This window comes from Brachionichthys hirsutus, chromosome 3 (assembly GCF_040956055.1).
Source record: "Brachionichthys hirsutus isolate HB-005 chromosome 3, CSIRO-AGI_Bhir_v1, whole genome shotgun sequence".
Lineage (NCBI taxonomy): Eukaryota > Metazoa > Chordata > Actinopteri > Lophiiformes > Brachionichthyidae > Brachionichthys > Brachionichthys hirsutus.
Window position 1 is genome coordinate 9,476,934 of NC_090899.1, and position 14,911 is coordinate 9,491,844.

Here is a 14,911-nt window from a genome sequence, read left to right on the forward strand (position 1 = left end):
GCCAAGAGTCATCCCACCTAAATCCCCCTACCCTCCACCCTGCAGATGAGTGAACCATGTAGCCTTATGCTACACACCACACACTTTTTTGTATCGTTTAACTCAACACATTTATATTAGCGATGGGAGTTGGACAAGCCCTCGTGTCATCCTGAAATCAATGCAGCACTCACCATACATAAAAAAAAAAAAACATTAATAATTTGCTACAGAATACTTGTGTTTTGTTTTTTTCAGCTTTGTGTTGGGAAACATTTCTCTCCTTATTTTACCAATTCAGACAACATGTCAGGATAAAGCAAGCATAAATACTTCTACTGTATTTCACGATGTGATTGTTACATCCCACTTGTTTTTCAAGAGGAATTACACCGCAAGCCTATTGGTTGACTGCTTCACTTTCCTCCCGGAAAACTGTTTTCCCAACACCCATGTCACTTAGCAGCATGTTAAACAAGTCAAACCTAAAGACAGGGCTGCCTTGTGATTGTGTTTTTAAAAAAAAAAAGCTATGATAAACAAGAACAACAACAACCGCAGTGCTAGAAGCACAACACATTCGAGGCAACGTGGCAACTGATGTTCTCCACTTCAGCACATCAGAGGCACCCCTGCTTCAGTCGCCCTAAAGGTACCCGTTTACAAAGTGATAGGGCTTAGGGTTTTTAACTAGAGGCTAGAAGCTGATTTGAAACCCCCTCTGCTGCCAAGCGCATGGACGGCTGCTGATTAGAAGAGGGTTGGCAGCAGTGGGCAGATGCCAGGCGGGGAGAGAGATGACGGCCTGTCGCCAGTCTGCCACCCAACCCCTCACCCTCCTCCCGCTAGTTGCCCCCTCCCTTGCTGACCCCTCCCCATCGTACAAAGAAAAAAAGACCATTCCTCAACAAACCAAGAAGGGGAGGGGGAAACATTGTTGTAGAGCTTTGTATGAAAGTGCTAAAAAAACTGACATGGTCTGTGCTATTTTAAGAAATGTTAAGATTTCTCGGAGGCCGTTGTGATCGTGTGAAGCCAACAGTAAATATGCAGAGCTAACTAAGTTGCACAATGACAGAGCTTCATCCCTGCACACCCACACATAAACATGAACACAGACATATATGAACTGTGCTTTACTTGCCATACTTTGGAATGCTGAATATATCTGCAGCCAAGAGAAGTTAGAACATGTTGAGCTTTTTGGAAGTTCGGGAGTAAAAATAAACATATCATTACATAAAAAGTTTAATCTGAATAGGAAACTGACTGGATGACATAGAAAAGTACAGTTTTCATTCATAATTCTGTATTCCAGATCATTTTGATCTCGGAACAGCTCAATATTACAACACAGCTAGTCCATTTCTCTGCTGTACAACTGCACTCTGTCCTGCGTCTTCAACTGCGGAGTAAAAGTGAAAAACACAGACGTGCTCTTAGACATCTCTACCCAACTCACCCACACAATGCAGTTGATAAAATGCCAAATGTCTAATGCAGCTTGATCTGCAGTGTTTCCAAAGATGGAGATTTAGCTATGTGTATTAAACAAAGGGCATGACATCAGAGTTATAGCCTTCGCCTATTCAATTCAACTCCAGGCAATTTGCTTACCCTAAAATTGTAGGCAGTCAGAACTCAATAGCCAGATTAACTGAAGCAATCCTTTCAGTGCTTTGTTATTCAGTGGCAAATTATGTTTAGACTAAGAATTAATAGCTGTTGCTCTTATTCATGAAGATCACATTTTTCATAAAATGACTAAATCTGGTGGATAATTGAGAGATTAGAAATAAAAAAGCCACTAAAATCACATATATTTCTATAAGACACAATTATTTTGTGTGTTTGACTTTTTTCTCATAATATTAAAGAGTAACCAGTTTCAGGAACTGAACCAAACAATGTATTTATTTATTTACAGTTTAAACAAACACAAGTATTTGTGGAGATGCTCTGGAAACATGGGGAAATTAAACCATCATTAAATAATTGCAATTAATGTATGCTCGTAGAGGATATAGAGTTGAAACACATTTCAGCGGTACAAAAAAAAATCATTGGAATCTAATCTTGAATATTATATCCGTGAAACAATATAACTCATTATCACTTCCCTCAACAGCATCAGCAAAAAATGCATTCAATTGACAATCGTCCCAACACCTGATTTATATCGCTGTAAATTGGTGATAAGGCCATGCACGAAGGAATTACTGCATGCCTGACTGCACATATTTTGTCTGTATCTGTTTGACCTTATGCATTTCTGTCTTGCTTCATCTGTTCACCTTACTTTGTTGCTACCTTCCATACTGTCTGTCTCTCTGTCTGCCGTGTCTTTCTGCCTGTCTGTCAATCTCCTCTCGGCCATCTCGTATATCTCCATCAGGCTGGGACTAAAATATCTTTAGAGCTCCAGCCTGTCTGAAACTGAGACCCGGAATGCACTATTGCATGAGTTCAACACACACTTACACACACACACAGTTATTCACCTTAACAGACCGACAGGTGCACATTCACACTGACAGTATGCCCAAGACATTTACATGAACACACATAAGCTCAACGTTATTTGCAGTTGCAAATATGCAAATAAAAAAAAAAGAGGCACCCTCACAGACTACCCTCTCACCTACACACACACACACACATACCCCTGCAACCACCCCCAAACACACACACACACACACAGCCGTCTTACTGTACTTATGGTCTGGCTGTGGACTGTGTCTAAATGAGACAGTGCCCCCTGGTGTGGGCCCAACAGTACTCCCAGTCAGACATATATCTTGACCCAATCTTGATAGCATTAATTTTACTCTTCTGGGATTGATTAATCCTGCCTGAAACGGAAAAACGACCGGCATTTTATAATATTAACCACTTCCTGCATATCAGACAGCCCATGCAAATATAGCGTCTGCCGATGTAATAAAGTCACAATAACTCTAAAATCATCTGAAACTTTCTTAGTGTGAAAAGAAAACGCATATTTTGTCACCTCAGTAACATTCAGTTGCTTTATTGCAGGGATCCATTTTTTCAGGGTTCTTTTTTGTGTATGTTTTGTGTATATTACGAACCCTTTTGTTTAGATCTTAGGATTTAGAATAAAATACAGCAACAACAAACTTTGAAAAACATAAGCTATTTTTTTGGTATTTAAATTAGGTCAGTGTTTAGTATAATGTTATTTCAATAATGCTGTGTTTTTCTGAGTGAGTTTATTACATGGCATTTACTACACACATGCACACAATACCTCGTGCGACATTTTACAGTTATATTTTACTGTATCTGTTTTGTGTCTCATGCAATAGCCACAATATTATCACATCTCCTCTAAGAATGTTCAAAACAAAACTTATGATGTGATCAAATTTGTATTAAAGGCTTGAATGAAAGATAGTGTGGAATAGTGTGTGTGTGTGTGTGTGTGTGTGTGAACAAAACTCCACTGTCTTATGATATCAGCCTCTTTTTGTAAACTACAATGCAGTATGTGCTTTTAGGTTTTATAATCAATTACAGTATTTAACATTAAAATGGCTGTGTTGTTGCTGTCTACACTGAGAGACCACAGTAGAGGAGCAAGCACTTGATTGATGAGCGCATCCATTCAGATGAATACTGATGAGGAAGACTGCAAGAACGTTCTTCCTCCTAATTCTGCAGGTCTGAAAGCGCACTCGAAGATACGCAACAACTCGGCAGGTGTGAGGAAAACACCTGATAGCGTCTAACTAACGCACACGCACGCACGCAATTATTGGTGGTAACTATAGAGGAGTTCTGGGGCGACAATCACCACCAACCAGCTGTATTACCGCTGATGGAGGTCATTGAGCATATTTGAGATGCGCCAAGTGGTGGAAAATAAGAGCCAAGGCAGGGCGCGCGCAGCACGAGGAGCGCGCACTTATCGGAGCGCGCATACTTTCGCGGACGTGTCGCGTTTGATAGCCGGACTGACGGAAGAACCAAGAGTGAACTGGTCATTTTATACTGTTTCTCGCTCTCATCTAGCTCGCCCCTTTCTCTCTCTCTCTTTCTCTCTCGCACGCACACACACAGTTGTTAGAGGAGTGGAGTGCGCGCAAGTCATTAGACATACGTTGTGCGTAACAAATCAACCTGACCTGAAAACAAACGCAATAAATTGATTGCGCACACGGAATTGCGAGAAGCAGGGCACTTAAGGTTGTCTGACACTTGTCCGTTTCACGTGTTTGCATTAAATAGAAATGTCAAATTCAACACATTGTGTGGGTATAACTTATAATTACAGTTCCAGAACTGCAAACTGAACACACAAAACATATACATGTGAGGCTAATCTTCTTGAAGTGAATTCCAAATACCAGTTTGTTTTCTTAATTTATAATTTAATAGTTACAAGCTGTTACTATTACCTCGTCCATTTGCTATACACGTGTCTGATTTTATTACGTCAAATAGGCTTTTAAATCCTTCGCGTAACTGAACAGATCTACTTTTTGCAGCGTGGAGTCCGTTTTACTCCGAGGCTCCCTTGCTGGGGCAGAAAGGGGGCGGAGATGGGATATTCAGATGAGCCGGAGTGACAGCTCCAGTTTCCCCCAATGCTCTGTGTGTTTGAAACTCCGCCGCTCCTTTCTTAGTGCTGCGTACTAAAAACATCGGACGCTAGGGGATCCAGACGCACGCCACATTGCCTCTATGAGGGCACTTTAACAGATCTTTCGGTGTTTTTTTTCCCCCCCAGTAAGGGGGCTCTATAGTGGGAGGATTTTTTTTATTTATTATTATTTATTATTATTTTCATTGTCTGCTGACTCTTTGCGCGTTTGATTGTGTATTATTTTATGCTGTTTTTCCAAACGCCCTGTGCGTTTTTACAACCCTTTTTTGGAATCGGCGACCGATCCCGCGCTCACCAATGTCCTATCCTCAGGGTTACCTCTACCAGCCCCCGGGCTCGCTGGCTCTTTATTCGTGTCCGGCTTACGGGGCCTCGGCTCTGGCTGCCCCGCGGAGCGAGGACTTGGCGAGGCCGTCATCTGGCTCTGCCTTCAGCCCTTATCCTGGATCGGCTGCTTTCTCCGCCTCGGCTGGTGCAGGCTTCTCCAGTCCGCTGTCATACGCCACCGATCCAGCCACGGGATTTCCATCCTACATGGTAAAACAATACTAATATGATGTCAAATATGCACGTGTGATTCTGTGCGCTGAGGCTCAGAAGCAGGTGAATGTGTCGGCAAGTTGAGAGTTTTTTTTTTCTGACTTGCAGCCCGAATCCGCACAAGTTTGTAATGTTTTTTTCTTCCGATTCGCTAATCAGTAGCTGAGTCCTTGCGGAACTTTCCTATTGTGAGCAGTTATACATTCATTTCTAGTGGCCTTCTCGTCTGGGATCTTACTGTAAATAAAATCTTCGACTCGTCGCAAACGGGATTTTAAGCACGAGCTGTAAAGTGCAACGGCGCGGCGGACGCGTAACACATGCGCAGAAAATTGTGCAAAGCGGGGATCGTTTTTATTTCAGCTTTAAGCCTCCGAGCTGTTGATTTTTGTTCCATCAAAAATGTATCCAAATTTGAAATAATGCCAAACCCTTTTCCTTTATTCTAAAGCAGCCATTGAAACTATTCCGGGGAGAACTTGCTGACTTTATTCTGGTTTGAATGACATGAAAGGATTGACTCGCAATGCAAATGTCACATGCGGGGCACTTCAAGCGTTTTAGGAAAGGTGCATATCAAGTGATTTGCTAATCGGATTTGTGATGCCGCACAGTGTCGATATGTTAACGCATTTGGGCTGCCACAAAAAAAAAAAAAAGCAGCCACTGAACGAAAATCCTGCAGTTAATGGGAGATTAGAAAAATGAAATGACCTCTTTATTATTATTACGTCTTATTTCACTTGATTACTGTTATGAGTTAATCCGATAACGATCTTAACCATTAGTTAACCATTAGTGCGTGCCTCCCCGCGGCCCCTCTGTGCGCACGCTGTGTTTTTGCTGCCCCTTCATGCTTGCAATTACAGCGACTCTTTTAGACTTAACGAGTTTGGCTGGCAAATGACCACAACAGTAAATCACATTATGTATTGATCGAAGGTTTGTTTCGGTTTATGTATATTTATAATACATTTCACGTATCGCGATATATTTAAAATATATTTTTTACATGATTTACTAAACTTGGATACAATCTGATACACGTTTTGACATGATTTTTTTTTTTTTTTTACAAGTTTCTAAAAACTGATGACTATTCTATCAAACGGGGGGGTCTATTAAATAATATTACAATTGATGTATATTTGTTTCCTTTTTTACGTCTTCAGTCTATATGAAGTTAACAAGTCACAAACAACCATATAAATATCACATTGCATTTTAAAACTCAGCGCAAAAGGAGTCGTGACTTTTTTTTCAACTTTCCTTCAGAGTTCTCCATATGACGCGCACACCACGGGCATGGCCGGGGCATTGAGTTACCATCCATACGGTAGCCCCGGGTACCCCTACCAACTCAACGACCCGGCTTACCGCAAAAACGCCACAAGAGACGCGACGGCCACCCTGAAGGCCTGGCTGCAGGAGCACAGGAAGAACCCGTACCCGACCAAAGGGGAGAAGATCATGCTGGCCATTATCACTAAGATGACCCTGACGCAGGTCTCCACATGGTTCGCAAATGCCAGAAGGAGGCTCAAGAAGGAGAACAAGATGACCTGGGCGCCCAGGAATAAGAGCGAGGACGAGGACGAGGAAGACGGGGACGGGGAGAGGAAGGAGGTGGAGCGCTCTGAAAAAACCCTGGAGAACAGCGAGGCTTCAGCGGATGATGAAGGTGAGATGAGCCATGGAACAAGGGAGGGGAGAACGCGGGTGGAACGGAGAGAAGTGACTGGCCATGTTTATTTAAGATCAAATTATTTATTGCAAAAAACAATATTGTAAGTAAAAATGTCTGAACTCAGGAAACACATTGAATATTTTGTATCAATAGCTGTTCAAACAATTGTTTCGTTTATGGTACTTTTATTTTGCGTGAATAACCATTTCTTGAAGAAGAGTTCGTAAGACTCGGCGCATGAGTAAATACCTCGTTAATTAAGGTGGACAGTTAATTTCATTTAATGTGATTAATGGCAGCTTTCTGAAAACACAACGGAGCGATCCGCCTGAGAGCCAGTCTCGATGTGTTATTGTACTGATAACGTTTTTGATTAATTATTTAAGAAAACGAAAATCATTATCACCCGATCGAAATGAAAGTGATACCAATAATTCATGTTTAATATATTATTAAGATATATGATATCTTAAATGTTTAAATGAAGGTTCGAACTTTATATAAAATAATTTTTGGATAGTTATTTAGCCCAACAGCATGGTGTCTAATATTTAATTTATTTCACAATATTAATTGCTATTAATATTTAATAAAACACATGCCTATGTCTATAGCTATAATTCCCTTTACTGTATATTACGCTTTTATATGTCATTTAACTACATTATTATTATTATTATTATCCTATTATTGTTATTATTGATTCCATAATGTCCTCCTGTTATAGGTATCAGCTTGCACGTTGACATTCTTACGGATCACTCCTGCTCGGCGGAGTCTGATGGGGAGAAGGTGATCAGCCGTGTGGGAGAACTGGGCTCCGACCGGGCCGGCGACAAATGCGACGAGGACGGGGACGACCAGAAGCGCGACCCGCGGACTCCGCTCTCGCCCAAACCCGTCACCTCATCGCCCCTAACCGGAGCAGAAGCGCCCATTCTCCGCCACCACCACCACCTCCATCACCTCCACCACCTCCACAGTCAGCGCGAGGATTTGGAGCGGACTCTCGCAAGTAGTAACAATAAATCGGCGTCATGCCTTGACAGCAGACCTTCCTCTGGGCCGCCTCAGAACCCAGTCAAACCCAAACTGTGGTCGCTGGCGGAGATTGCTACCTCGGACCAAAAGCAGCAACATCAGCAACAGCAACTGGGGCAAGCTGGACAGCCGAATTGCCCCTCCTCTAGCGGTGGTCTCTTTACTCCCCCCACGCCTCCCCCCGCCTCCCCTGCTGCCATTTCCCCCTCCCTTTATCCGGTTCCCTCCATCCTTGGAAGATCTATTTATTACACGCCTCCCTTTTATAGCAATTACACAAACTATGGCAACTTCAGCCCCCTGCAGGGCCAAGGGATCCTGCGGTACACTAATTCATCCGGAGTGAGTCTGGCTGCCGCAGCAGCCGCCGCCGCAGCCGCTGCTGCAAACGAGGGTCTCAGCGCTGCGCACCAGGCTCTGGAGGCGAGCGCAAACGCCAAGAACAGGCCAGACTCGCCTCCTCTCGTTAAAAATAATCCCAACCAGATTGTTGTTGTCGATCAGCATTTCAGACCCGCAAGTTTAGAAGCAAAGAAGGGAACGTAATACGACGCGGACACTGCGCGTTGACGCGTTGAATTTAATCTGCTGTTCAATCTGGAGGCGAAACGCGGGACAGAGGTCACGTGACTCCACCGCAACTCAATCAGATGGCTTTCATTGTTACGTGGTCACGCCACGGGACGACCTCGTTATTACATTTTTTTTTTTCCTTGTTTCAAGAAAACTAAAACTTTTCTAGAGCAAATTTACGTGAGAGAAGAAAATTGCGTTATTTCACACTGCTGTCAGATTTCCATTTATTTTAAGATTGATATCATTTTAAGAATGAACATTAAATAAAATTAGACTAAATTACTTATTTCGAGGCATTTCCCAGTGCTGACTAAACAGATTAATTATGGCCTATAATTCATTTTCAGTGCAGTGCATTTTCTGAAATTATTTAAAATGTATTTGTTTAGGCCTGTGGTCTTTATTAAATCAGGCGATGTGCTGTTCTTTTGCAACAAGCTCTTATTATAAGAAAACCGTACAGCAAGGAAACACGGTAGAACACACCAACGTGGACTTGTGAAGAAGCCCAATAAGGACAGGCCTCCAAATCCTGACCCTAACTTGATGCAGGAACGCGCTTGCACATAAACACACATGTAGGCAGCCTAAGAGACATGTTGCCATACCTTTGAGCAGGGATTCTATTTTTAATGTTTCTTCTGATATGCATGCATGTGTGTGTGTGTGCCGAGTGGGCCCCAAAACTGATCTTTCATCTTCGGGTAATTCTAATGAGGAAGGGACAGCCAAAGGCAAACATATCACTTAGTTTGCTTTCTGCACTCTTCATATAACTTCACACACACACACACAAATGAGTGGTCATGATGCTTCCCTTGTGCACATTTGATGCCTACATGCCATTTGACAGTCTGTTTTTAAAACCGGCAATCAGGCAGTGAGGACTTTAATAAGCACTTGCAGTAGAGCTGTTTTAGGTTTCGCCTGCTTGAGAAAACTTTGTCTTCATGGGCTGTGGATTATTTGATTGCGTGGGAGTTTTATTTCCACGGTCTGCAGATAGGTGTCACAATTGCTTTGAGTATAAAGCGAGTGAGGCCATCACCTTTTAGCCCCTTATTTTAACCCCACAACCTTTACTCCAAACTGTGCCACCGTATAGTGGGAATGAAAGCTGCTACCGCTCCCTCGGCTCCACACAGCCCGAGACACTTACAGCACATTTGTCAAATTATTGCTGTATGATCTATGTTTTTTGGTTGTTGTTTTTTTTTCCCCCTGATACCTTATGGATAATACTTTTTTGTGCTGGTTTGAAAAAAGATCTCCCATCGTATGTGACTTACATGTTGTTTCTCAGGTTCCTATTGTTTGCTTATTTGCCATGGTACATTATATTAGTTTGTATGTGTGTGTGGAAAACATAATCTGCCCTTTCTGTTTGTAGAAGGAGGTGTCTCGGGAAACAAAATGGATGGGACTGGAGCAAATGTGAGGACTTCAAAGTGGAATAGCCTACATTTTATATTTATTTTTTTAAATGATGGCGAAATGATGTCTATAATTTATGCAAGTTGTATTGCAAAATGGGGGAACTGATCGTCTCTGTTTTGTAAATATATATAGGCCTATTATGTACGGTTTTTATTTGTGACGCATTTGGGGATAAGCTACACAATCTTGTTATCAAGAGAACTTTTACTAATTTATATCTTTGAATGTAAGTAAAATCAAATGTGCTGGTATTGTACTGGCTTGGGGTATGGCATTCATTATTCAAAGGAGAAAATATTAAACTGTTTTACCAACTATTACAAAGGGGAGTCACTGGACCTTTTTTTTATCCATGCTGCTCATTGTTCTGTTATTTTGTCAGTTAAACGCAGATGGGAAATGTTCAATGAACATTATGAGTTTTCACAGATTGCACCATCCATTCATTCTAAATGGATCATCATTTTTTTAGGGAATCATTCCGGTCAGGGAATCTCCCCAAGCCACATTTTCACAACCTTGATTGGGATAAACGACATATTTATTTAATTTTTCTCCCCCCCCCCCCCCGCTCCCCTCGCCCTGCCACAAGTTTATTTTTCAGTGTGATTAATACAGTCGTGGGACACATTGGGCATTATGGGCTCCCAGCGTGGGGTGTCCCTGGAGCTTTTTGGCCTGGTTCAGGATGGGTCAGCCCTGCCTGCTTCATTACAGTACGGCATTGAGAAATTCATAAAATTCTATCGCAGCATCTGCCAGCTCCAATTGGCTGTGTGATGGGGGCCCTAATCGGACAGGCTTCCTTTGCTTTTCATCATGGCTTGGTTATTACTGAAGCTTTAGGATACAGCTAATTAAAGTAGCTGAACCGTATACGTTTAGATCAATGCAAATACACAATAATAATAATAAAGCTGCAAGCAGCGTTGAGAGGGTCCTCGCACACTAGCGCACATCGGGGCACACTCTAATCCGCAATCCACGCATGTCAGACACACGCGTACGTCCGCAGGACGTGGGTCTGATGAAGTGTGTCAAGTTTGGGACTGATTGGACAATGTATGCTCCTGTTCCTGTGGGTGGCAAGAATTCACGTAAATACATAGCCAAAAATAAATGATAATAATGCTTGATTTTATTTGGCGCTTGTCTAGGCACCCAAAGATGATCACATTCATTCACACCATACTTGGTGGTGGTAAGCTACTAAGCCACAGCTGACAGGAGCGAGGCTTTCAATTTGCGCCATCGGCCCTCCTGACCACCACCAAACATTCACTCGCTCACAACATTCACACAGGCAATGTGGGTAAAGTGTCTTGCCCAAGGACACAACGACAGTGGACACACGTGCCGGGAATCGAACCACCAACCTCTCGATCATAGGATGACCCCCACTCAAGCACCTGCGCCACCGTCGCCCCGATATATATATAATTATTTCTTATAAGATATAAGTCCGTTTTGTTTGGGGGCCGCCAATGTTATTTACTTTGCAAGACATTCTTGGTGTGATGTAATTTGGTTGTAGCACCCAGCTCACTGATATTGTTTAGTATGGCAGCTCCCTCCGTTCAGCCTTTACAGTCTGAACCACGTCATTCCCATCACCTGTGTTCCCGTCATCACCTGCACCACATCAGCAGTCAGCCCGGACACTACATATACCCTGCTCACTACTCTCTACTACTCTCCAGCACTTCAAACCGATCTGCCGCCTACCGACCCCTGCCTGCTTCTCGGACTCTGCCTCTGTCAGGCAGACAGATCCCAAGGGGCAGGCGAAGAGGCAGAGTCTGGATTTCCTGGTTTGTGACCCCTGCCTGCCCCCTCGGATCTGTCTGCCTGACCGTCCTAACCAACAATAAAAGCTGCTTTGGTATTCCCACTCGACCGCCTCGCAGTTGGGTTCTTACCTGCCGTAGGCCGTGACACAGGGATAACTTTAACATCAATTCAGCCGATAACGAAGAAGTCTATTGACTGTGTTGCCTGCTATTGAGCATTTGAACTGTTTCCCTATTTGATCAGCCGATCTTTTACAATTGCTACAAGACGTTGTTCAATTTCAGAATCACTGCTTTTCAGTGCCTCCAGGACCAATGTATGGTTTTTAAACTTCTTGGACATTTTTTTCACAATGGCATCGACTTGCCTTTTGGAGGCGTCGAAGTTGACTTTAACGTGGTCACCGATGATTTCTGGCCAAACAATTTCAAACAGGTGAGACATGAGGCTACGTTTGTTCAATGGGAACCTTTTCACTTTGAAGCACAGCCTCCAAACTATCTGTTCACTCAGCATGCTGACATAATCTTTGACTAATAGCATGTCTCGTGGCTCCTGTCTTGGGTCAGTGTCTGGAAGAATTCCCATCACACTGGTCGCCGTTCTCCGACTGTGATGGCTAACCCGCTTTAACCACCAATTCATCAGGACCAAAAATTCCCATGCCTTTTCTGACAGGCTATCTGATGACTCACAGATCCGTTGATTACTGAGTGTTCTTATATCTTGGATGAGTTTGATATATTTGGCATTGGTCACTTCCTGTATTTCAAGCTCATGCCAACATTCCAACATAGTTAGAACTGATTCTGTCAGCTGGATTATCTCGGCTTCCTTAAACTTAAAATGCTCTGCTATATGATAAATGAATGCTTGAGCAAAGCATTTTGTAAACAGATCTTTAAGCATCCTCTGAATATCTGTTAAAGACAGCTGAATACTCCCTTTTGGAAATTCTCCCCTCAACATAATGAGCTTTTCTGTGACAATCGTGTCACAGGTAAGTAAAATATCCCGAGAGATTTTGGAGTCAAGCGTCTCAAATGAATTTTGTGAAAGCCCATTCAAAATGGTATGTAATATGCCTTGAAGGTCCTTCCTGATTTCTCTTTGGACATCTCGACAAAGCTTCTCTGGGAAATCTTCTGGATCTACCTCGTCAAAATGTTTCTCAAATATGCTGTTTGTCTTACGATGTGGTTGACGTGGGGTTATGGCTATGTAGTCCTTCAACATTTCCCTTGCGTGACAAAACATGATGTTAGTGGATGCTGGTCTAGTAAAATACTCAGGCATTTCAGAATTGGAGCCATTTGACAGGGCAGAGTTAATTACTTTAGTCATTTCTGTGCACATATTGTCAATCAGATCTTCAGAATGGATGCTCTGGCTTTCATGGGGAACATTGAAAGCTTGACAAAAGCTCTGCTTGATGGTGTCACCTACACAGAATTGAAGCTGCTCCTTGGACAAGGATGTACATTTCTCCTTAAATTCCCTTATTATGGCGCGTGATAGATTTGATATTATCTCCAAAATCAACTCTACTAAAACAACGTCAAAGCCAGCATCGGACTTCCCGGATCTCATTAATTCCCACTGTTCCATTGTTATCCATTTAAGGAACGATTCAATGAACGGCGTGATATCCTCAACTCCAACCTTTGGAAAAACATCTGTCTGTGTATAGCTGGATAACATAATATTCTTCATTGTCTTGTTCATATAAATATAAATATATATATATATATGTTTATATACACACACACACAGAGACATTTATACATAGATCTTATTAAAGGTCAGTCTAGCGCTGATCTCAGATCAAAGCAATATAAAAGCACTCAGGTGTTCTGGATCATCATCAAAAGGTTATAAATTGTTCTTGATATCTTTATACACGATCATGAAAAGTAAAAGTGAATCAAAGTGTATTTTTAACTGATTTCCTTTTCGGAGAGCTGACCACCTTTAGGTGGCGCTATGGAGCCTGATGGCGACACCCAAGTCCAATCAAACTTCATATCTAGAAACTAAACACCATATGTGATCCACACATATAGTTTTCAAGCCCCTAAGTGCCTGAGAAGTGCCTCAAAAAGCCATTTAAAAATAATAATAATAATCTGAGCAAAAACAATAGGTTCCTTGCACTTTCAGTGCTTGGACCCTAATAATGTAAATGAGTTTAAACACAAATTACAAAACATATCCTACTATTTTTTCCACCACAATTGTGGTTTAATAGATTGTGAAATACTCAAAAGATCAAATGTGTAATATTCCCATCCTGCCTTTGTCATCGCGAACAGCCAGACTAAAAACGAATCCTTCATTTTCCAGTTGAATTTGTGTCCACAATGTAGTCATCTTTATTTTTTTTTACAATTATTATACATGTACATATATGTTTTAAGGCTGTAAAACCCATCACTACACACACTTTATACACTTTTAACAGTCAGTCATTAATCTCCATAGATTGTTTCAGTACAGTACAGTATTATAGAATGAAACCAAAGATCAAAACCTGTTTTCAGAACTAAACATTTGTTTGAGAAATAAAAATATATAGTACGTACTAAACGTTTTCCTATTAATAATGTTAAGGCGTGCAGGTTTAGGAAAGAGCCGCTTGGAGTGCAAAAGAACAAATATTCTACTCGTGCTCTCTTTAGCCTCTCATGGGCTGCTTTATTGGATAGCTTATAGTGCGCACAGCCGAACAGCCGCGCGGCTACATATATCAACAGGAAGAAACGAAACCTAAAAGGGACGTCATATGTGACGTTTATGCTCCTACAAAATAAAAGCCTCTTTTTAAACAGAGAATAAGAGCGCTATAAAACAAACGCTTAACAAATAAATATGATAGCTTTTAGAAATAACGAATTTAATTTTAATGATCAACCTACGAGGTTGAACACATGAGAAATTATTAATAGCGACGCGCGTATTTCACAGTTCCTCCGACCGCGCCTCTTATTTTTCACACCATTCTATTTACCTTGACTTCTTTGGCTGCCACCAATACAGAATTTGTGCTCACTATCGCCTCGAGCGAGCCTCTTCTTCTTCAGCCAAAACGCTTTCATTAGAGGTTGATTTATTGAAACACGTATGCTTTATTCTCAGGTGGGCTCAGTTGTCAGATAGCACCAGAGGCACTCTCCAAAGCACACAGTGGCCTTGCCTCTCTTTTCCTCCCTTTTACTCACCCGTTGCTGCAC

General features: G+C 42.0%; 1 protein-coding gene across 1 annotated transcript; it reads left to right on the forward strand.

Moving 5' to 3' along the window:
• Positions 1-4,906: 4,906 nt before the first annotated feature.
• On the forward strand, positions 4,907-8,423 carry irx2a (iroquois homeobox 2a). The gene is made up of 3 exons (XM_068760445.1): positions 4,907-5,146; positions 6,425-6,830; positions 7,564-8,423. Exons 1-3 carry the CDS (start codon positions 4,907-4,909, stop codon positions 8,421-8,423), a joined length of 1,506 nt encoding a protein of 501 aa, XP_068616546.1.
• Positions 8,424-14,911: the final 6,488 nt, after the last annotated feature.